This window comes from Cervus canadensis, chromosome 5 (assembly GCF_019320065.1).
Source record: "Cervus canadensis isolate Bull #8, Minnesota chromosome 5, ASM1932006v1, whole genome shotgun sequence".
NCBI classification, from domain to species: Eukaryota; Metazoa; Chordata; class Mammalia; order Artiodactyla; family Cervidae; genus Cervus; species Cervus canadensis.
Window position 1 is genome coordinate 24,368,728 of NC_057390.1, and position 22,277 is coordinate 24,391,004.

The following is a 22,277-nucleotide window of genomic DNA, read 5'->3' on the forward strand; positions in this document are numbered from 1 at the left end:
AAGCACCAAAGTGAAGCTGTTTTTCCCTGCGCTGAGTGTGGCGTGCTCGTTTTGTGTCCTGGTAATCATTCTGAACTCCGTTCAATTCAACAAATGTTTGTTGAGCACCTGCAGCACACTAGGCATGCATCAGGAATGTAATGTGGACCTTACCTCAGAGAATGACTTGCAGTCATGATCAAGAGATGGAAAGATAAGCCCTCAAGTAAAATATAGTGTAATCATTTCTTTCAGCCATAAGGACAAGTATTGTGAAAGTGGTGGGAAGGGAGCTATTGGTTGTGCCAGTCAACTCAGGAGTCTCTTCAGGGAGTTAACTGGTATTTCGTTTCTGGACCCCTGATGCGTAAAAGGGGAGAATAGATTAACAGGTATACACGGAGGTGTGAAACTTGTAGACAGTCCTCCTGGGCACTTAATACAGGACTAGGAAATAACGCTCAACAGCAGCTTAATGAAATACACTTGGACATAGAAGCTGGCATTCATAGGAGGTAAAATAATGGTGTGAAAATGAGTATAACAGCAATAATGCTGTTAGATGGGTTTTTGTTGCCTTCATGACCTAATAAAATTCTTGTAAATTTGTCACATTATATATTAGTTTTTTCTGAAGGTAGTTAGAATGCTTGTCAATGAGCCAGTCCTCATTAGGACTGTTGTATTTTGGAGATTGGAATTAGCCACCAGTGTCCCGAATGACTCAAGTGGTAAAGAACCTGTTGCAATGCAGGAGATGTGGGTTCGATCCCTGGGTCAGGAAGATTCACCAGAGGAGGGCAGGGCAACACACTCCAGTATTCTTGCCGGGAAAATCCTATGGACAGGAGAGCCAGAGGGCAACGGTCCATGAGGTTGCAAAAAGTGTGATACAATTAAGCAACTGAGCATGTCAAAAACCTAAAAGAAGGTAGACTATCAGGAGCCTAACTGTTCAAAGGGTTTTTGTTTAGTGTGGTTTTGAATAGTTTTTTGTAGTTTTGGGTGTTTGTTTTTAATCATTAAATAAGCCTTTGCCTTATTTAATTTTTGGTTGAAATACAGCTGATTTACAATTTTACTTTCTGTTATTATGTATATATACACATTTAAAAATATTCCTCCCCTTTATGGTTTATCACAGAATATTTTGAATATAATTGCCTGTGCTATACAATAGAACCTTGTTTATCCATTCTGTATATAATAGTTTGCAGTTGTTAACCCCATCTTGAGTGTTGTTAACTTATTATCTCTCCTCTCCACCACCCTGTACTTGAAATATATAAACTTAAAGGCCATATATGACAAGCCTCCAGCTACCATCCTCATTGGTGAAAAGCAAGTATGTGAAAAGGTGTTTAGCATCACTAATCATCAGGGCAGTACAAATCAAAATCACAACAAGATGTTGCCTCATATCTGTTAGCTATTGTTTTTTTAAAATGAGAGATGACAGATGCTGGTGGGGATGTGGAGACGTGTTGGCATGAATTCTTCTTTAAATGTTTGGTGAAGTCATCTGGTTCTGGGCTTTTCTTTGTTGGAAGATTTTTGATTACTGATGCAGTCTTCTGTTCACATTTTCTATTTCTTTATGATTCAGTCTGGATTGTATATTTCTAGGAATTTATTCATTTTTTCCTAGATTATACAATTTGGTGGCATGTAATTGTTCATAGCAGTCACTTAGGATCCTTTTATGTTTCTGTGATGTCATTTGTAATGTCTTTCACTTCTGATTCTGTTTATTTCAATCTTCTCTTTGTTTTTTCTTAGTCTGTGGGCTTCCCTTGTAGCTCAGTTGGTAAAGAATTTCCCTGCAGTGCAGGAGACCCGGGTTTGATCCCTGGGTTGGGAAGATCCCCTGGAGAAGGAAATGGCAACCCACTCCAGTATCCTTGCCTGGAAAATCTCATGGACAGAGGATATAGTCCACAGGGTCGCAAAGAGTCGGGCACGACTGAGCGACTAACACTTGCTAACATTTACTCACTTCTGATTCTGTTTATTTCAGTCTTCTCTTAGTTTTCTTAGTCTTAGTTTTTTCTTAGTCTAGCCACTGGTTTGTAGATTTTGTTTATTTTTTACTTTTTTTTTCTTCCCCCCAAAAACCAGCTCTTCGTTTATAGATAATTTCTGTTATTTCTTTGTTTCTTCTGCATTTATTTCTGCTTTGATCTTCTTTTTCTGCTAATTGGAATAAATTTCTTTTCATTCTTTTTTTTTTGTCTTTTCCTCCTCTGACTGGATAATTTCTAATGACCTGTCATTGAGTTCACAGATTTTTCTGCTTGATCAAGTCTGTTGTTGATGATCATCATTGTATTTTTCATTTAATTCATTGTATTCTTCAGCTTTAGAATTTGTTCAGCTTTTCTCAAATGATTTCTTTCTGTTGAACTTCTTGTTTTGTTTGTTCATTGGCTTCCTAATTTTATTGAATTTTCTATCTGTGTTTTTCTTACAGCTCACTCAACTTCTTTAAAACAGTTCTTCTAAATTCTTGGTCACAGAATCCTAGATCTATTTCTTTGGGGTTAGTTTCTTAGAAAATTACTGTTCCTTTGGGGGTGTCATGTTACTTTAAGTTTTCATGTTTCTCATAGCTTTATGTTAATGATTTGATGGAGCACATACAACAGACTTTGCAGACTAGTTTTAGTGGGCAGTGGGTGCAAGGGCACCAGGTGAGTGGTGTGTATTAGTTCCAGCTCCTGGGCAGGCTCATTGGTGTAGTACACATTCACCCCCACGAGCTGAAGTCAGAAGGTTGCAGGTGTCAGTGTCAGTAAAGATTGCAGCAGCCAAGGGTGAAGGTGTCTGCAGCAGCAGAGAGGGCTGTTGGGGACCTCCTGACCTCTCTTTCTCCCACAGTGCTTGTCATGGGCAGGGGGATCCCTCTTGGTGCTGAGTCTGGGTTTGGAGTGCCTCTGTGGTGGCCGTGGTGCCTGAGGTGGGGCATGCGTGGATCACTGAAGCTGGGGTGGAGTGTGTGTGCTCACAAAGCGTGTGTTCTGGCGCTGGGGATGTGAGCTCATGTGGAGGAGCCGGGGGTCTGGGCCGTGCATGTCTCCTGGGAGGGGTGCAATAACGTCTCCTTCTCTAGGAGGCCAGCAGCAGCAGTGGCTCTTGATGATTACCTTGGTGGCAGAAGCTGCCAGTTTTCTCTGCAGAGGAGGCTGCTGAGGTTCACTCCAGCAAACACGACAGAATCCCCTAGTGGGCAAGCTGCCCGTATTCCACACTGCTGAGGGGCTGCTGAGTCCTCAGTGACCAGGGCTGTCAGTTTTCTCTGCAGAGCAGGCTGCTGGTGACTGCAGTGGTGTCTGCTGGGTCTGCTGGGTGGCTTACGCTGATGTCCTCCACTCTTCATTGTTCTCAGCCATTTCCAGGTGTCCCAGCTGAAGTCCATCTCCTCAGTGATCTTTTCTGTGCAGTAGTTCTCCACTTGTAGCTACACGGTGTTGTTGCAGGTTCTTATTTGACTCTATTATTCTCCCAGGGCAAGTTTCACTTACTGATAACTGTCTAATTATTGCACCAAGACCGGTACATCCTCCTCTCTCTTGCCAGTATCTCTCTCTCCCTGTCCATTTTGTCTAGTTTGTTGTCATAAAGTTGTTCATAATTTTATTATACTTTTAAGTTCTGTGGGATGGATTTGTAATGATGTCCCCTCTCACATTGCTGATACTGGTAATTTAGCTCTTCTTTTTTCATCTTTAGTGTGGCCAGGGAAGTTATCAATTTTATTGATCTTTACAAAGAACCAGTTTTTTATTTGATTGATTTTTCTGTTTTCTGTTCCTTTGATTTCTGCTTTTCTGTTTATTATTTCTTTCCTTCAGCTTGCTCTGGGCTTATGTTCTTTGTGTTTTCCTAGTTTTTTTTGTCAGGTTGGAGCTTAGATCATTACTTTGAAACTTTTCTTCTAATGTAATCATTTATTAGTAATATACTTTTGACTGACAGTGAATTCAGGTTTGACCGAGAATTGACTTCCGCTTTGTTTGAAAAACTTTACTGTCCCTTTTGAACAGATATTTCATTCTTTATAGAATTCATTAAAAATCTTTTTTCTCTTTAAGTATCCTGAGGATGTCTCTCTGTCTGGCTTACATAGCCTCTGATGAGAAGTCCCTGTGTGTGGAACTGTTTCTTTTTCCTCGTGCTGCAGACTGTCTCTTCACTTTGGGTTCGGAGCAGGTTTTGCTGCTGCAGTGTGCCCTGGTAGGCTTTTCTGTATACTTACTGTCCTTGTAGTTCACTGAGTTTCCTAGAGCTGAGCTTTGCTGTCTCTGTGTTAGTTTGTTTATATTGGTCTGTCTTCTACTACACTGATTCTTTTCTTGGCTATGTCCAGTATACCGATAAACTTGTTAAAGGAATTCTTCAATATGGTACCATATATTCCTAACATTCACATTTTATTTTTATGCTTGTTGTCTTTGTATAAATTCCCCATCTATTCATGTGTATTGTCCACCCTTTCAACCAGATCCTTTAGTATATTAATATAGTCTCTCATTGACTAGGTTTGGATTTCCTTACTATTTGGCTGCCTTCAGTGGACCACTGTACTGCAAGGCCTAGTACTTCATGTACCGTCTTTGAACCCCACAGGACCCCAAAAGCTTAACTGAATTTCCCCTTTCTTGCCAGATATGTCCCTCACCCAGCAGGGAAAGGTGAGGGACATATGGCTCATGCACCCCTTGTGGCTAATGCACCTAGCACCCCACCCCCAGCCTTCAGCCTAATGTGTTTCATTTCCCTGCCAGCAGGCAGAATTATTGACACAAGCCAACCACATCCTCCTGTGGGAACCTTCTTCCAGAACCAGGCATATCTCACCCTCTTGTTACATTGCACCGCATTCTGCAGCCCCTGCTGGACTCTCCATTCCCAGGTTGCTCCCCTTCATCTTGTACAATGTCCTCTTCCCCTGGGCTGTGAGTCTGAGTAACTGCTATCAACCTCATTTGTGTCTGGTGTCATGTTTGTATGTCTGGCCACCTTCCAGTGTTTTGAAGGTTAGGTCCCTCTCTCACTGGAAGGGTGAATGGGGGTGAACTGAACATCCACAGACTTCAAAGTCTTACCTGTGCTTCCCAGGTGGCGCCAGTGGTAAAGAACCCGCCTGCCAATGCAGGAGACGTAAGAGATGTGGGTTTGATCCCTGGATCAGGAGGATCCCCTGGAGAAAGAAATGGCAACCCATGACAGTACTCTTGCCTGGAGAATCCCAGGGACTGGGGAGTCTGGCGGGCTACAGTCCACAGGGTCATAAAGAGTTGGACACGACTGAGGCAACTTAGTAATGTGGGGCCTGGAAAGCAGAGAGTTTTTTATTTTTCAGTGTGCCTGTCCCATCCTTGGCAGGCTTTGCACGGTCGAGCCTCCCTCTGCCTTTTTGCCCTCCCCCTGTGGTAGTGTGGCGTTGGTGGTCCACGGTAAGGGCTGGGGTTTCTTCGTTGCCCTGTTCCTCCCCAGCCCCGTGCCCGTGTTTCAGCGGTGGTGCTCCCACAACAGTCTGCCCTTCCTCCAGCTCCCTCGTGGCAACCAGCCTCTGCCTCGTGCAGCCTTTTGTTAGCAGGGATTCTTGGATGTGAGCAAATTTCCAGTCCCCCTGCACTGGCCGCGACGTGTTGCCTGGGACTCGGGGGTGGGACAGTTTCTAGTCCATCTCCAGTGGCAGATGCTTTTTTTGTGTAAGTGAAGGGTCTGGAAAGCAAGGGGCTGTCTTGGCTGGGGCAGCAGATCACCGTTGTGCACACCCACACCACCATCCCTGGGCACCTATCTTGCCCTGTCCCAGTTCTTCCTGCTGAGTATCTGATGGAGAAAGGGAGTGTGTTAATTCCCTCTGTGCTCTTCATCTTAGAAAGTTTGATAAATTGTATGTTCAGTTTCATGTCTTCATTTTCCCTTATGGTTTCTTTTTGATCCATGGGTTATTTAGAAGTAAGTTCCACATGCTTGTAGGGTTTTTTCCCCCCATATATATTTTTGATTATGAATTCCAGTTTAATTCTGTTGTTTTCAGAAAACATACTTTGTTAAACACACACACAAACTTTACATTTTGAAGATATGATTAACTCTACCTTGGTATATGGCTTGTTTGTAGTATGTAGTGTATGGTGTAGTATATATAATAAATGGTGACTACCATGTGCTCTTGAAAAGAACAGGTATTTTGCTGTTAGGTATAATACTCTATAAATGTTAATTGGGTCAGGCTTATTAATAGTGTTGTTCAAGTCTTCTGGAGAGTTCTATTACTTGTTGAGAGTAGTATTAAAAGTCTGTAGATAGAGTGGTAGATTTTTCTAATTTTTAAAAAAAAATTATTTATTTATTTTAATTGGGGGCTAATTACTTTACAGTATTGTAGTGGTTTTTGCCATGCATTGACATGAATTGTATTAGGTTTTTGCTTTAAATATGTTGACTCTCTCTTGTTATGCACATACACATTTAGGATTGTTATGTTCTTGTGATGAATTGACCTTTTACTGTTTACATTATGCTTCTTTATCCCTGGGATAATATTCCCTGTGGCAAAATCTGATTTTTCTCCTGTTAACATAACCATTCCAGCTTTATTGTTGACATGATATATTTTGTTTCCATCCTTTTTACTTTTGTTTATGTCTAAAGTGGTCTTTTTGTACACATAATAAGTTGAATCTTTTTTTTTTTTTCCCAACCAATCTAACAATCTCTGCCTTTTATTTCAAGTGTTTAGACCACTTGCCTTTAATATAATTGTTAATAATATAATTAACTGTTTAAATCCATCATTTTAATGTGAGTTTTCCATTTGTCCCATTGTTTTTTTCCTTTTTTAAATAATTTTTTTATGACTCCCATTTTATCTCTACTAGTGGCTTACTAATTAAACTTTTGTTTGGTGGTTTACAATATATGTCTGTAATGTACCACAGTTTGCCTTCAAATAACTACCACTGAGATTACATACATTGTAAGAGCCGTGAAGCAGTACACTTCCAGTTCTTCTTTCCCGTTCTTGTGCTGTAGTTGTCATACATTTTATTTCATGTTCTAAGTTCCACAGTGAATTATTCCTGTTTCTTGCTCTAGGCAGTCGGTGATTTTTTAAAAGAGATTAATCCCCCCAATATTTACTTACTTACTGTTACTTATTTTTTAAAAATTCACCATTTCTGCCGCTCCTCGTTTCTTTGTGTGATTCAAATTTCCACCACCACCAAGGGGGTTTCTCGGGCTTCCTGCTCTGGCTCAGTTCTTTCTCAGGAACAGCTTATGGAGATCTGTGCCAAGTGTGTTTGAATTCCCCTTCCATAGATGCTAAATGGTTGTTCTAGCCCTCTATTGACCTTTAATAATTTGGTAAGTTTTTTGTTGTTCTTACCTTTATTTTTGTTCATCACTTGTTTCTATGCTGTGCCAAAGTAAAAATATTTAATGAGTCCTATCTCTCTTCACAGTGGCTTGGAAATTTAACTTAGTTCAGTTGATTGTCTTGTAATCTTAGCGCTCTGATGGACTAACGAGTTGGTATGGTTTGAAAAAAAATTTTTGTTTTTCCCCTCGTCTTTAGAGTGGGGATGATATTCTCCTGTGGATTTCTGCATCCTAAACAGGACCTGAAATATGCAGAGGAACCTGAAAAATCTAAAGTGCAAGATAGCAAAGTCCATCCCCCCTCATACAATGGAGTCCTTTGCCATAGGAACTCTTTTCATTGAAGGGTATTTCCTGGCTATTGTATCATTTAAACTTCAGTTGCAGATAACAAACTTATAAGAGCTGTTTTAAACTGAATGGGGTTTAATTTTAGCAATTAGATACTTAAAATCATTGATAGGGTTGCAGAAGTAGGCTCAAGCTGGATCTCAGAATAATCCCACAGAAATGATCCCAAGTGAGCTCTTACCTCTGCCCACTATGGGAATTGAGAAGCTGCTGGGTTAACACCTGAGCCGGGGTCACACTACTGTAGCCATGATCTTGAGATCAGGAAACCTCTGGCAGACTCATGGGATCTAGAATAATTCTGTGCCTCCTACTTTTACTGCTGCAAGATGGATCCCTCTTGATATGCACCATCCATACTGTGCCTGCTTAATTTACTTCTGAACTTGTCTTACACATATACATCTGACTGGCAGAAATGAATCACAGGGGAGTCTTAGAAATACCTTGTTTGGATTTCTAGCCTTGGTAGCATAAGAAAGTGAACTAGCAGGAAGTTGGAAAGGATACTGAGCAAGTCACAGTTAGAGACAGTAGAATCCATTTGAGTGAGCCAGTTTGAGGAGGAAGAAATTTATTAAAGGGTGTCAGAAAGCTAACAGACCTCCAGAAGGGCCAGGGATCCATGTTCCAACGCTTCACAGCCAGGACTTCTGAAGCCGACAGCACTGCCTGACCCCCCAACGGCGACCCTCCAGCAGGAATTCCCCCAGCCCCCCATCATGTTTGCTGCCTCTGCCCACCCACCTCTGCCCACCACTCTTCTGCCCCGACTCTGTCAGTAAGTGCCGTGTATCTCGGCTCTGTTCTTAGAACACGCTACTTTTTACCAAGTTTTATATTAGAGTACTTTTGATTATAAGTGAGGGAAACTCAACCTCACCTAGTTTAGAATAAAAGATAGTATTTTGGTTATATTAGGATTCTTAGTTGCTAAATACACACTTCACTACATCTGATTTAAGCCGAAAGGCATATAGAATATTAAGTTCTCAATAAAGTCTCTGGGAAAACTAGAGACCTAGATTTGGATGCTGCCCATGCCCTCTGCTGTTTGAAAGAAAGGTCAGCACAGTTGCTGGCTACAGTCCATGGGGTCACAAAAGAGTCGAACACAACTTAACGACCAAACAACACCAATTACCCCTGAATCATTAGAAAATATGGTACTGTTTCCTTAAATGAGGAAGCTTAAATTTAATGTCATAGCATCCATCTCTGATGTTTATTCCTCTTCTGCTTTTAGCCACAGCCCTGTCTTTATAACTTGTAACTTCTGCATTAAATTATAAAGGTAAAAACACACCACCACCAACAGACCTTAAATAAAAATAGAAAGGGAAGTCGGTGCAGAAGACACTGAGCAAGGAATGAAATATAGATGTTTCTCTAGTCTTCCATTCTCCCTTTGTGAAACACTTTCTGATGCCTTAGGTGTCATTCGAAGTAGAACACTACCCCCTCCGCCTCCCCTGTCCGAGTTTTGTATCAGAGTACTTTTGATTATAAGTAAGGGAACTCAGCCTCACCTAGTTTAGGAGAAAAGATAGATATTTTGGTTATATTAGGTTTCTTAGTTGCTAAGTACACAATTCACTACATCTGATATAAGCCAAAAGGCATATAGGATATTAAGTTCTCATAAAATCTCTGGGAAGACTAGAGACCTAGGTTTGGATGCTGCCCATGCCCTCTGCTATTTGAAAGAAAGGTCAACACAATCTTAGATGATCAGAGTTCATCTCGTCTGGTGGGGTGACCCAAACCTTCACTCCTGCAGGTTCTGGGTCCTGGGTCAAAGGCAGTGTTCTGTGGAAATAAGTCATTCTTAAGTCTGTGTATGGTATTGCTAGCCAATGCATTTCAGGCAAAAAGGGAAGTCATAATCTAGAATAATTGTCCATTCAGTAAGAAGAGAGAACTGCTTTCTAGGACGCTGAGAGGCTAGTCTAGTGAACACGTTCCCAGGAATGGCGCCGTGCTGGAGGCCTGTGTACTTTGTCCCTTGCAGGTTAGACACTTGGAGGAGTCAGATCAGAGTCGGTAAGAGAGACCCCTGTGGTCGCCCCCACGTGTGTGTCTATTTTGTTTGTGTCCTTTGAGTAGGCACTGGGGGGCTAGGGAAAGAGGCCGGCTGGCGGCCACAGAGGGGATCATCTTGGCCAGCAGATCAATGAGAAACTGCCTGTGCAGAGGACCTTTGTGAGCATAGGGGCTCAAATATCCTCACAGCCAGACCCCCTCCAGGTGTCTGTCCCATAGATCTGTCTTCTATGCCTCATCGCAGCCAGTCCTCCCATCTGTTCCTTTCAGGACCCTGATCATTGTGTCAAAGAAATGACCATTGTCCACAGGTGGGTGTAGATTAGTACATCTGGCCATCTCTCTTGCAATTCAAAGTACAACATCAGATGTCCACTCTAATGGTCTGCTCTCCACAGGGGTCTCCCCTCTTCACTGTGCTTCAGTCACTCCTGCTTGGGGCTGAAATGCTACAGAGTCTAATTCCAGTTGGTGCCAGCTTCATGCAGAGCCATCTGTTGCATTTGGATTTTTTCCTCTTCAGTTGGCATATCGTAGGGAACTCCCATGAAACCAGAGTGAGGGTTGAGGGAGAGATGATACTTCATCAGGAGTAGACACAGACATGACCTACACTTCTTGATGAGAGTGTGGTGGTGCTGAGCACAGCTGACTAGGACTTTATGACTTAGACAAAATCTGGCTCATGAGGAAGCTTGGGTTACATGGTCACTTGGTTTTCTTTTTTCAGACTACCAGGTAAACTGCATGCCAGGGGCTGTTTCCCGAAAGAATAATTAGGAGATAAGAAGTCTTGCTTTGCTTAAAGTCCTGTGCCTAGGATTTTGCTGTAGTCAGCTCCTTAACATTGCCCCTCAGACCCTTTCAGCTCCATTAGACTGCTTTATGTTAAATTGGAGAAAATTCTATTTGCTTTGACTGCAGTTGAAATGCCAGCAGTGCTGATCTGCCCCTGTAAGGAGGCCACATTTCTTGAAGGTGCCACCCAACTAAACGTAAAGATAGGTTCGCTTTTCTAAACTCCATTTATTTTTCTCTTCAGGCCAAACAGATGAGTTAAATATGGAGGTGATGGGAATGTCATGAGTGAATGTAGGTCACAAACAGACCCGTAGCTGCACTGGGGGCTGGGAAGAACTAGTTAAAGCCAGTGGTACATTAGGGCAAGCTCAATGAGGGTCAGAGGGTGCTGACTCACCCATCAGTAAATCTGCCTCAACAGCTAACAATTGAATGTTACCATTCTGTTTGAAGTGCCCTGATTGGCTTCTTGAATGAATAGCAGATCTCCTTTTACTGAGGGACATACTAAATATTTTCTTCCATCTTGGGTCTCATAAGTAGACACTCATTGGGCCATTTTTGAATAATTATGGAAAATAGCAGACAAGCTTCCTACTTTGCTGATCTGTACCACACTTGGCTGTGCTCTTTTTCGGAGACTTAGGTTTTCATTTTATTTACAACAAAATAGATTAAAGTAGAGCAGTTTTTGAAAAGATGAGAAGTACTACAGAAGCTACAGACCAATGACCCCAAACTGTGGATGTCATCTTTGGAAGTTAAAGAACTCAGGCTAGACTCCAAAATACTATTTCTAAAAATTATGCTTCAACCCCACCATAGCCCGAGAAGAACTGATTAAGTCATGAAATGCTATCAGTCATAAGGTTTATAATTTTAAACAAAACGGGGGCTGAGAAATGTGTTGTATCATCATCTCTAGCTGAATAGAACTTGTTTGGGGACCCTTTGCTCAGAATTAATTTCAGTTTTCTTAAACATTTCTACTAGAATGCGTCTCCCATGTAGGTTATTGCCTCATTATTTTTAAGAAGTGGTTTTAAAGGAAAATAGTTCCTACAGTAGCTTGTTTTCATTATCATGTTACATATTTTTTCAGCTCCCTTGGAAATCATTGACTAGCATCATTGAATATTATTACATGTGGAAAACTACTGACAGATATGTGCAGCAGGTAATTTTTTCATGTTGCTACCAATATAGTTGCGTTAAAATGAGCTATTTACACATTAATATTTCTTAGCAGTATACTTAGTTTTAAATTTTAGTTTTAAAACAAGTTTGCTTTATCTTTTCTAGACCACTATAAACTATGTAATTTCATATCTTTAGCATGTCATTTTAAGATTTTAGTCTCAATATTTTCTTTACTTCAGATTCCATTATGATAAATATTTTGAAAAGATAGCAGGAAAGATCCACCCGAGAGGTATTATTTTCCTTGCATGTTCCTGGTGCTTCATCTCTTTGTTGGTATAGTTGACAGAAATGACTTCAGATGTGTAAAAGTTCTGAAACCTCCTGGACATTTGTGTGATTATACCCCCAGGTGACCTTAAGTGTAGTAGTTAGTCTTTACTAGTTTAATGTCTTTACTATTTAAAGTTTACTGTACATAAATATAGAACTTTTCCCCCAAAATTATCTCTAAAAGCAGAGATTAACTTATTTTTTAAATCTTCCCCAAAGGGTAATTCTCTCAATTACTACTTTTGGAGGAAATGTGTATTTTCCTCAGGTGACCTAGTATATTATATTCTTCTAGATATGTGTCAGAACTGGTAGAGACAAAGGGGCAAATAGATTTAACAGGCATTTTTTCCCCCTAAGTATATGCTCACCCAATGGCAAGTGTTAGATGCTGTAAAAATACAATTTAAAGGATCACTAAAAAAATTACCCTAGTGAGTTGTTGAGGTTGTGAATAGTGAATAGATACCCATGGCTTGTTGAAAAATGTCCAGTGTCATCATCATATATAATTCAGAAAGTGCTTCTTTCAAACTAGCATCCAAACCCAAGCAAGATGGTTCTTTAGCACATTTGTCTGCCATCTTCTCATCTGTTCTTGACTTTACAAATAAAGTTTGCTTGCGTGCCCCCCACCCCCACCCCACCCCCAGGATCTACTTAGGTAGATGGGAAGACCATGTGCTCTGGAAATCTTTTGTTATTCAAAGTGAAAGGAGTTTCTAGAGATGGTGGCAATGATGGCATCGAGGATGGTTGAAACATCGAGGTGTTTGAATTAAATTTTTTCCAAAAATTTCAACTCCTTATTTAAAAGTTTGAAGTTGTCTCCTTAAATTTTTTCATTTCCTTCTCATTGAGAAAATGAAGGCTTCCCTTGTATTCTGATTTGTCGTAATTTTGAATATCCACCATACATTATTTTCTTTCTCTATTTGCATTTACTGTTGTGTTGATCAGTCTCTGGCTTTGATTATATAATCTTTTCACCATGCCTTTCCCTGTATTTGGCTCCTAATTGGTTCCTAAAAATCTGACATGAGTTCAATCAAGCTTTAAAGTTGACTGCGTATCTCCCAAGATTTGAGGGTAATGCTTATTTAATTGGGCTTAATTACTGTCTCTTTCTTTTGCATAGACTTTGGAAACTAATCATCTCTGAGTAATTTTCTAAAAGCAAAGATCATTGTTTATTTTTTATCCCTCCCAGAAAGGCAAAAAAGAAATAAAATAGAAACTAAATGTGAAAAGTACAAATGATTACTTATAAGTTTGATTTATCTGCTCCTGGAGGGATGGGAAATGGAGTTGCTCATTGCTTTATTTTTAAAATTTGTGTCTAAAATGTTTTTAATACTTGTTCTGTACCTCAGAATCTAGTGATTTTTCTTACAAGTTTCTGCAGTTTAAGAACATGTGCATGAAAAAAAACCTCACCTTAAAAAGGCAGTTTTTGAATTATGTTTTAATGTTTTATTTTCTTGTGAATTTTTTAAGACAGATGAAGTGGTAATAATTATTTTGACATTGTGTGTAAAATATTTCATCTATCTTTTCAACTAGAAACGTCTAAAGGCAGCAGAAGCTGAGAGTAAACTGAAACAAGTGTATATCCCAACTTAGTAAGTAATGGAAATCTTATAAAATATTTGCCATGGTATTAATTCTATCCAAAACAAAATATTTACATTTTTGTCATTTTCAGCCAGATTTGAATTTCTTTGTGTATCTTATTTTCTTCCACTACAAAGCACAATTTGCTTTCCATTATAATGCCACTGCAGTGATTTTATTTTAGAAAGAAAAATGGCTAGTGGGGGAAACCCCAGGTTGACTAACAAAAGGACCAGAGCAAAAATGCCATCAAAGCTTCAGAGAAAGTATTAGAAAACTAACCTATGAAAATATTATTTGAAGCAAATGTGTTTCAGAAAGCTAGCAACTTTTGAGACTTCTGTATTGTATAATGTATTTTATTTGGGTAATGTGCATTACCCTTTTGAGGTATGTTTTTATTTTATGGAGGATTTTACTTTGTTTGGAGAAAGTGTTAGGGAACATAATTAGAACCAAACTTTGTAAATATTGGATAAATAATGAATAGGTCTTGATTGTTTCAGATGCCTAGCATTCTGTCATTATCCTCTGGGTTCAGGAATTGTTGCATATTAAAGTGAATGGGAGTTTTCATTTGCTACATTTTAAATGAATTATCTTTTTTTTCGAGGTCATAAGTTTGACAGTTTATTTGTTCAAGCAGATTTAGTTTATTGAGCACCATGTATATACTGCTATCCTAGGTTCTTTGGGGATTAAAATGAAATTCACTACAAAATTCTATGTACTGATTCAAACTTTTTTCAGTATAGTTATCATATACCTAGCCTTTTCTTTACTGAATTTCAATGCATTAATACATATTTTAATACATAAGAGGCCTCATAGACGATGAATTGTTATATTTCTTATTAGTCTTTTTTCTCAAGGTAGATAACATGTAATTTATAAGGTCAATAATTTTTATTCAGAGCTATAATGTCCTTTCTAAAATATTAAATGTTTTATTTGACTAATCTATAAAAGAACAACTCCCCAAAGAAAACAGTGTTATGATTCATGTGTCTTAGATTTTCAAAAGCAAGCATACCAGCATTGCTATACTTTGCAGTGCTGTCACATTAAAGGAAAAGTAACTAGTATTCACCAAATACCACAAATAATTGTTTCTATTCAGTTTTGCATTGACTTTGGAGTCTTTTTTTTTTTTTTCCACTTCCTTCTTTTTAATGGGTGGAAAATATTCCATTGTATCAAGGTGCCATAATTTATCCAGTCCTCAGCCATCCCTGACAGAGATAATGGAGTTTAGTCTTTTAGATCTTATATCTGATGAATCAAGCTGGATATTCATAGGTCCAGGATTTATTTCATGATCTCCCTCAGGGATGAGAAGATGCCTAGAATCACTATCCCTATTTGCCATTTTTCTCAGACTCTAAGCACTAAAGAAGTCAGTCCTGAGCAGGCCAAGCCCAGAAACTCAGAGCGTTTGGCGGGAAGGAGTACACCTCTTCCCCAGTCTTCTCAACTTGCCACAGCCTGGAGTCTTGATCTAAGTCGAAGACTAGTCTGTGGGTCAAATCTCACCTGCCACCAGTTTTTGTAAATAAAGTGTTTACAGAACAGCCATGTTCTATAAATCATATATGTAAATAGAAGTTATGAATCTGTTTTGTTGAGTTGGATAAGAATCTGAGTTCTTTGAACAATTTCCCAGTTAACTCTGAAATATTATTTTAAAACAGATTGTAGATTATGTTGGTTTTTTGACCATGCCACATGGCTTGTCACATGCCAGGGGTCGAACATGAGTCCACACCCACAGTAGTAAAAGCACTGAGTCTTAACCATTTTCCACTCTTACTTGTTTGAACCTGAGAGTCTCCTATATGCGAAGCACTCTGTTTGGTACTAGAGGTGGGTCAGTTAAGAAGACAGGTGGTCTTCTGGAGCCTGCATTCTAGTGTGGGGGAGACAGAGGCCAAACAGTTAGTCACCCAGTGTGACGAGGACTGTGATGGGGAAGAAGCGCTTGTGTCAGAGTTTATCCTGGGGACCACACTCAGGTGGTGCTGTCAGGGAAGATTCCTTGTGGAGGTGAGTTTGCGTGAACTCGAGGCAGGGGATTAACTAACTGGGTGATGGGAGCTTTCCAGGCTGATTGAATCCTGAGATGGGAAGGGGCAGAACATAGTTAAGGAGCAGAGAGAAAGACAGTGTGGCTGATATGAAGAGTGGTGAGCCATGAGAGGCCAGTATGGTGGGCAGGGGCCAGGGGTTAGCCCTCTGATGAACACTGGAATTGGATTTGAAGCAAGGAAGTGTCATGATCAGATTTGTATGCACTTTAAGATGACTGGCTGTATTTTGGAAAATGGTTTGGGGAGTCAGGGGAGTGGCTGTAAGGACACCAATTATGAAGTTCTTGGAGAAGAAAGATGATAACAACTTGACCTAGACCTGTGGCCTGGACAGTGCATGCCACTTGGAGGTGATGGACTTGTATGGAGGGGTAGAGGGGAGATGTTGAGTCCCAGGTTTCTGGCTAGCTTTAATTAGGTGGATTGCTGTGCTGTTCACCATGATGAGAAGCTGCAGCAGAGAACCAGGTTGGGTCATTTTGAGTGTGCTTTCTTCAAAAAGAGGTGTTGAGTATGTTGTCAGATATGTTGTTCTTAAACTCAGAAGAAAGTTCTGGGCTAGAGGTCCAAATTTGAGCTTCACCTGCATATAATATTGTTCTTGAAACTACAGATTTCTTAGAGTAATAAGAAATCAGAGCCTTGGACCAAACTTGAGGAAATCTAGTATTTCTATATCAGATAGAGGATGATAGCCGAAAAAAGAATAGCCAAGTGAGTGCATTATCACACAGCCAGCCCAAGAGAGGAGTGTCTTTCAAGGAGGGAAAGAGGTTAACAGTGTCAAATGCTAATGAAAAATAGCCAGGGAATGTAGCAACATGGAGGTGGTTGGTGACAGTGAAGACTGGCAGCTCTCAAGAAAACTGGCTGAAAAGGCAAATTCCTGGTGTTGAGGGTTGAGTCTGGATAGAGTAATGGAGATTTTTTTTTTTTTAATAGGAGAGATATGTTTCCATGGTAAATTTAGGTCCAGGAAAGAGAATCAAGTGCACAAAGTTCTCAAGAGGGCAGGAGAGCTGGAGTCTGGAGCACAGAGGAGGGGAGGAAGGATTTGGGCATTAGCTAAAGGAAGGGAAGCTTCATATAATGCAGCTTTTAAAACTTTTATTAAAATCGTCACATTAGCATCAACCATTTGTCCCCTGAGAATTAATCTATAGGTTCTTGGTTTTGAAAAGCATATGTGTAGTGGTTCACCTGTCTATATTCCACCTTTGCATACTCATTTTCCTTTTGTGATTATTATAATTAAAGTCAGTGGTTTATTCAGCCATATAACATTCTGTATTCATTTGAAAAACTGAAGTTGTGTTTACTGTTTTGCTTTTTTCAGGCTGCTCAACTGTAAATTTGTATTAGCTCTCTTTTAACACATATATATTTGGCCCTGTGTTAAATGTCAGATATTTTCATATTTAGAGAAAATCTTCTGAAATTGACATTACCAGCCATTTGACTTCAAGGGGTATCATTTCTATCTATGTATAGTAGATTTTTACATACCCTTGGAAATCTCAGTCATTCTGAATCACCACTTTTAATTTTATATGTTTCCAATTGAAATCTATGAGGAGAAATACTTTTTGTCTAGTTTAAAATGTGTTTTTAAAACCAATTTGTCTTTAAAATACATTGCTGGCACAAATAAGAAGTATAAATAATAGCCCTATTTATAGAATAGGGCTTTCAGTGCACACAGAGGTTAGATGGTTTCTTCTGGGGGGCTGGTGATAGGGTGTCACTTAAGAGTTACAGTATCACTGGTGGAAAGAAATCTTAATTTGTCATCAGGTCAAGTTTACATATTAGGCTTTCACTGGTAAATGTAAGTGTGGGAATGAGGAGGAGCAAAAAGGAAACTCATGAGTCTACTCTCTGCTGAAACGTCAAATGTCTTTCTTAGTGGTTGTGAACTCTCTTTACTTCACTGGCCATAGGAGTAGGTATAGTCTGCATGTAGTCATTCAGCATTCATACTAACAAATAATTTGCTAATTTATTTTGTTTATTTTCTGCCCAGCATGTAGACATGAAAGCTCCTCTAGAATGAAAGTTCTTTGTATCAACACTTTTCTTTTCTTTACTGGACCCTGAATAAATACATTAGGTGAAATAAGAGTGTACTTGAGGACAGACTGTGTACACCTAGGTGTACAGTGTTCTTGGGCGTGACTGACAAGCAGGGCAGTTAGGCTACCCCAGATGGGAAAAAGTGAGCCGTGTTGGCACAGTAAATGCCATGACAGTCCAGGCTATGTTTCTGAGGAATTATGGCCTCTGGGAGTCTGATAAATATTACCTTTTTCCTCTTAGAAAGAAATGCCTTGGATACATTTATTGGTTTTTCTAATTTCAAGTGCTCTGTAATCATCTTCATAAAAATTTAAGCATAATAGAAATGATGAGTGGTCACAGTCTCCTGAAATGCTTTTCAGTTCAGTTCAGTCGCTCAGTCGTGTCCGACTCTTTGCGACCCCATGAATCTCAGCACGCCAGGCCTCCCTGTCTGTTCATCACCAACTCCCGGAGTTTACTCAAACTCATGCCCATCGAGTCGGTGATGCCATCCAGCCATCTCATCCTCTGTCGTCCCCTTTTTCTCCTGCCCCCAATCCCTCCCAGCATCAGGGTCTTTTCCAATGAGTCAACTCTTCACATGAGGTGGCCAAAGTATTGGAGTTTCAGCTTCAGCATCAGTCCTTCCAATGAACACCCAGGACTGATCTGCTTTAGGATGGACTGGTTGGATCTCCTTGCAGTCCAAGGGACTCTCAAGAGTCTTCTCCAACACCACAGTTCAAAAGCATCATTCTTCAGCGCTCAGCTTTCTTCACCTCTCACAATAGGCCCAGCTGATATCCACAGCGTCACTGTTGACATGCAGCTTCTGTGCAGTTTCCTTGAGAGCCAGGGCATAGGGTCAGCAGCTTTCCCTGCAGCAGCAGGAATGGGCAGTGGTTTTCCCTAAACACAGCACACTGCTTAATCTATTTAATCCAGAAATTATTTTGTCATGATAAATAATAAAATTTAATAACTTGCATCTTCCAAAATTTCAGACAGTATCCTAAGGAAATTGTGTCTGGGTGAGGAAGAGCTATGACTCTACTTGTTTTGTGAGTGTCACGCTTGTGAGATTGGTTTTTACATAGCCTCGGTTTGTAAAGATAAATGGTTTGGGTTCATTTAAACACCTTATTTTTATTTCTTCTTCACCAAACATTCACATGTTTATGTGTGGTTAAGATAAATCAATAATGAAATGTAGAGCCTTTTGCCTTGTTATACAAGTCATTTTTATCACTTCACTTTATATTTCATTGAAAGCAGCAAACCAAATCCCAACCAAATATCCACCAGCAATGGCAAACCTGGTGCTGTGAATGGAGCCGTGGGAACCACATTCCAGCCGCAAAACCCTCTCCTGGGGCGAGCCTGTGAGAGCTGCTACGGTGAGTTTTCTCCAGCAGGGCTTCTTCCCCTCTCCACCCCCTACCCCCCAGGGACTGGGCTGGCAGCATCCGGTGGGGGTGTGGGGGTCAGCCCTGCGTGGAGAGCAGGATAACAGCCTCAGAGTGAATAGATGCCCATTCTTACCTTCCGCTTGGACTCTCAGTTTAGCTGTTAGGTTCCTTTGATTTGCTTCGGTGGTGTCCTGGGTTTGTTTGAGTATTCCACAGCAGTGCGTGCTAAGCTGCATTCAGAGCTGTTTCTAGCTTTGTGTAAACCATGGTCCCACGAAATATACCAATATACCTTTTGGTGTTTCTCACTATATTTTGACAAATTAAAGGCTCCACATAACTTTGTAGGAAGGACTTACTGCTTGAAACTGCTGTTTATGGCCCTCAGACCAGTTCCCTTAGAGCACTGGCTTGGGAGATGCTGTTTTATGATACAGTTTGTCTCAGGGCCCCAGTGTACTTATCAGTATTTTTCCTTGTTTAAAAAACCTACCTGATGCCGGCAGCATTATATTTGCCTTCAATGTTAAATTGAGTTGGTGAGATGAACTGTTAGGTAGTGGAAACTTTTTCTCTCTTTTTTTTGGCTGCACCTCTCTGCATGTGGAATCTTAGTTCCCTGACCAGGGGTTGAAGCCATGTCCTCTGCAGTGGTAATGCTGAGTCCTAACCGCTGGACTGCCATGCAGGTCCCAGATACATTTTTTATATTTCTTTAAAACCTCAAACAACAAAATAGTCTCTTAAACAGGGCTTTGGTGACAGAGTCATCCATATGTCCTTCCAGTCACAGCAGCCTGGTGTGGAAGAGGGAAGGACACCAGCGTTGACTAAAGAAATCTCCTTGGTGCCCACTTTTTGTCTCAGCAGCTCCCTGGGAAGGGAGATAGCCCGCTGCCCTAAGGACGCAGGGATGAGGGATGTTTCTGACTCCCCTCCGTGCTCCATACCAGGCGGCAGCATTAGAAAAGGCATTAAAGCCAAATCACGTAATTAGCTTTCCTACAACCAAGGAAGAAGGTGTGAGCCGGATGGATTGCTGTCTTAATAGAAATAGCACATGGCTAACCATTTTCTGTACCATGAGAGTGCAAGGGGAAACACTTTGTGGAAAATTAGATTCTTTTGGTCAGAATTTTACATGGATTGCATAGCTGTTTTTGCATTAGGGAAAATCTTAGATTTTGAACTTCATTTATATTTAAGTGAAAGTAGAAAGACTCCTAAAGAAATTCTAGTGGCTTAATGTGTCTTATTTTTGCTTTACAAACCCCTTTCATTTTATATGTAGTCTCACATATCCCTTTAAATATTTATTCCACCATTTTTATATGTGCATGACAAAAAAGCAGTTTTAATTTTATAATCTTTTGAGGTCCATGTATTAAATTATCTATTATAAATTATATTTTAATATAATATACATATCAAATTTATCTTTATAGAAAGAATTTGATGTTTTCTATTTGTCAGTCTAATTGAATTTGAGTTAATTGTATAAAGAGAAAGGCATTTGTTGACATATTAAAATGACATATCATGATTAATTTGGATAAAAATACATATTTAAATACAAGTGAAATTTTATATTCAGAATCCAAAATAAGTCCATGTCTAATATTTAGAATTTTTAAAATTTGTGCTTAAAAAACTCAGCTTGACTTATTTGACTATTTGGTTTGAAATTACAAGAGGGAACATTTTTAGGTTACAGTTTGCCAGGAGTCCCCCCAGAATAATACATGATGGGGTTCATAAGAAGTAGTATGACTGTAGTGATCACTGTGTCATCCTTTTTTTTTCAGTCATCCCTTTCTGGCATTGTCTTGTGAAGTATTAGTTGACACCCCGAAGTGCTATTTGAACATGTTAACCTGATGAAGGCAGCGTTGCAGGTCAAGGGCAGAATATTCCTAAGCAAACTTACAGAATTACAATAACTTTTATGTACCTCGTTAACTATACCATCAGTGTTTTCTGCCTTAAACTTCAGATCCATTGTGGGAATACTTAAATTGTTATATGGCAGTTATTTAAACTTCAGAGCAAAATAACATAGGTCTGTAGTGTTCAGCCCAGGAATAAATCAGCTGAGCTCTCAGGTCTTAATCGTGCTGTGATCTCTGCTGCACATGCTCATTTGATAGGGACTTAGAGTCTTGAAACAGATTCTGTTTCTAAAGAGAGAAAAAGTGAAATAATTGTTTTATCTATTGATTAAAATAAAGGAATGAGAAACAGATAACCTATTTCTGTCCAACTTCTACCTTTATCTGTGGGAGTCCCTCTAAGCACCTTAAACCCTGAGCTAGTTTCTGAACCATAGATTTGGAAACCAGGATTTAGTTTAATACCTTCCTGATAACTTATCTCCAGAAATGTACACAATAGAGGATGTTTTTAATGAACCAACAAAAATTCCTTCAGCAGCATAGTGTGCACTTAGTAAGGGCCACAGGCATTTGACATATAGAGAAATAAATCGCTGAATGAAATCTGACTTGAAAAATACATGCATGTTTCAGACGTTCCTGTTTGCTGGGTAAACTGGAAGAAGAAAGATGAGATTGTAAACTAAAGATGGCTTTGGACTATTTTTGAAATGTCTGTCTGTATATGTATTGCTGTTACAAGTTATATCACATTCTTATTTTACTTATTTTTTCCTCTGTCTTTAGCTACACAGTCTCATCAGTGGTATTCTTGGGGCCCACCTAATATGCAGTGTAGGTTATGTGCAACCTGTTGGCTCTATTGGAAAAAATATGGAGGCCTGAAGATGCCCACCCAGTCGGAAGAGGAGAAGTTACCTCCTAGCCCAGCTACCGAGGTACACAAGCAGTGGTCTTTTTAGTGCTGAGAAATGCCATGTTTTTCAGTGCCTGAATCACTCCTCGCAAACAGAAGTAGAGTATAGGAAAACTTAAAAATAAACCAAGCTATTATAGCTAGCATAGTACTGAAATGTTTAGGGTAGGTGTGGAGAGGGGCAAGGACAAATCTAGCTTTTTCAGGTATTCAAAATACTGGTCTTGAGAGATTACTCAGACAGGAGAAGAACAATGTG

The 22,277-nt window shown here is 39.8% G+C and overlaps 1 protein-coding gene across 10 annotated transcripts in view; it reads left to right on the forward strand.

Moving 5' to 3' along the window:
• MTA3 (metastasis associated 1 family member 3) overlaps positions 1-22,277 on the forward strand; it is a 172,133-nt gene that overhangs the window by 103,181 nt on the left and 46,675 nt on the right. For 8 of the 10 annotated variants that reach the window (XR_006269405.1, XM_043468423.1, XM_043468424.1 and 5 more), the window contains exons 10-13: positions 11,672-11,746; positions 13,606-13,664; positions 19,074-19,198; positions 21,889-22,040. Coding sequence is in view for 9 of the 10 variants with exons in the window: in XM_043468423.1 (XP_043324358.1) it covers positions 11,672-11,746; positions 13,606-13,664; positions 19,074-19,198; positions 21,889-22,040 (411 nt within the window). In the remaining variant the exon portion in view is untranslated. The remainder of the gene's footprint in view (positions 1-11,671; positions 11,747-13,605; positions 13,665-19,073; positions 19,199-21,888; positions 22,041-22,277) is intronic. The other 2 variants (XM_043468425.1, XM_043468432.1) reach the window with 1 other exon arrangement.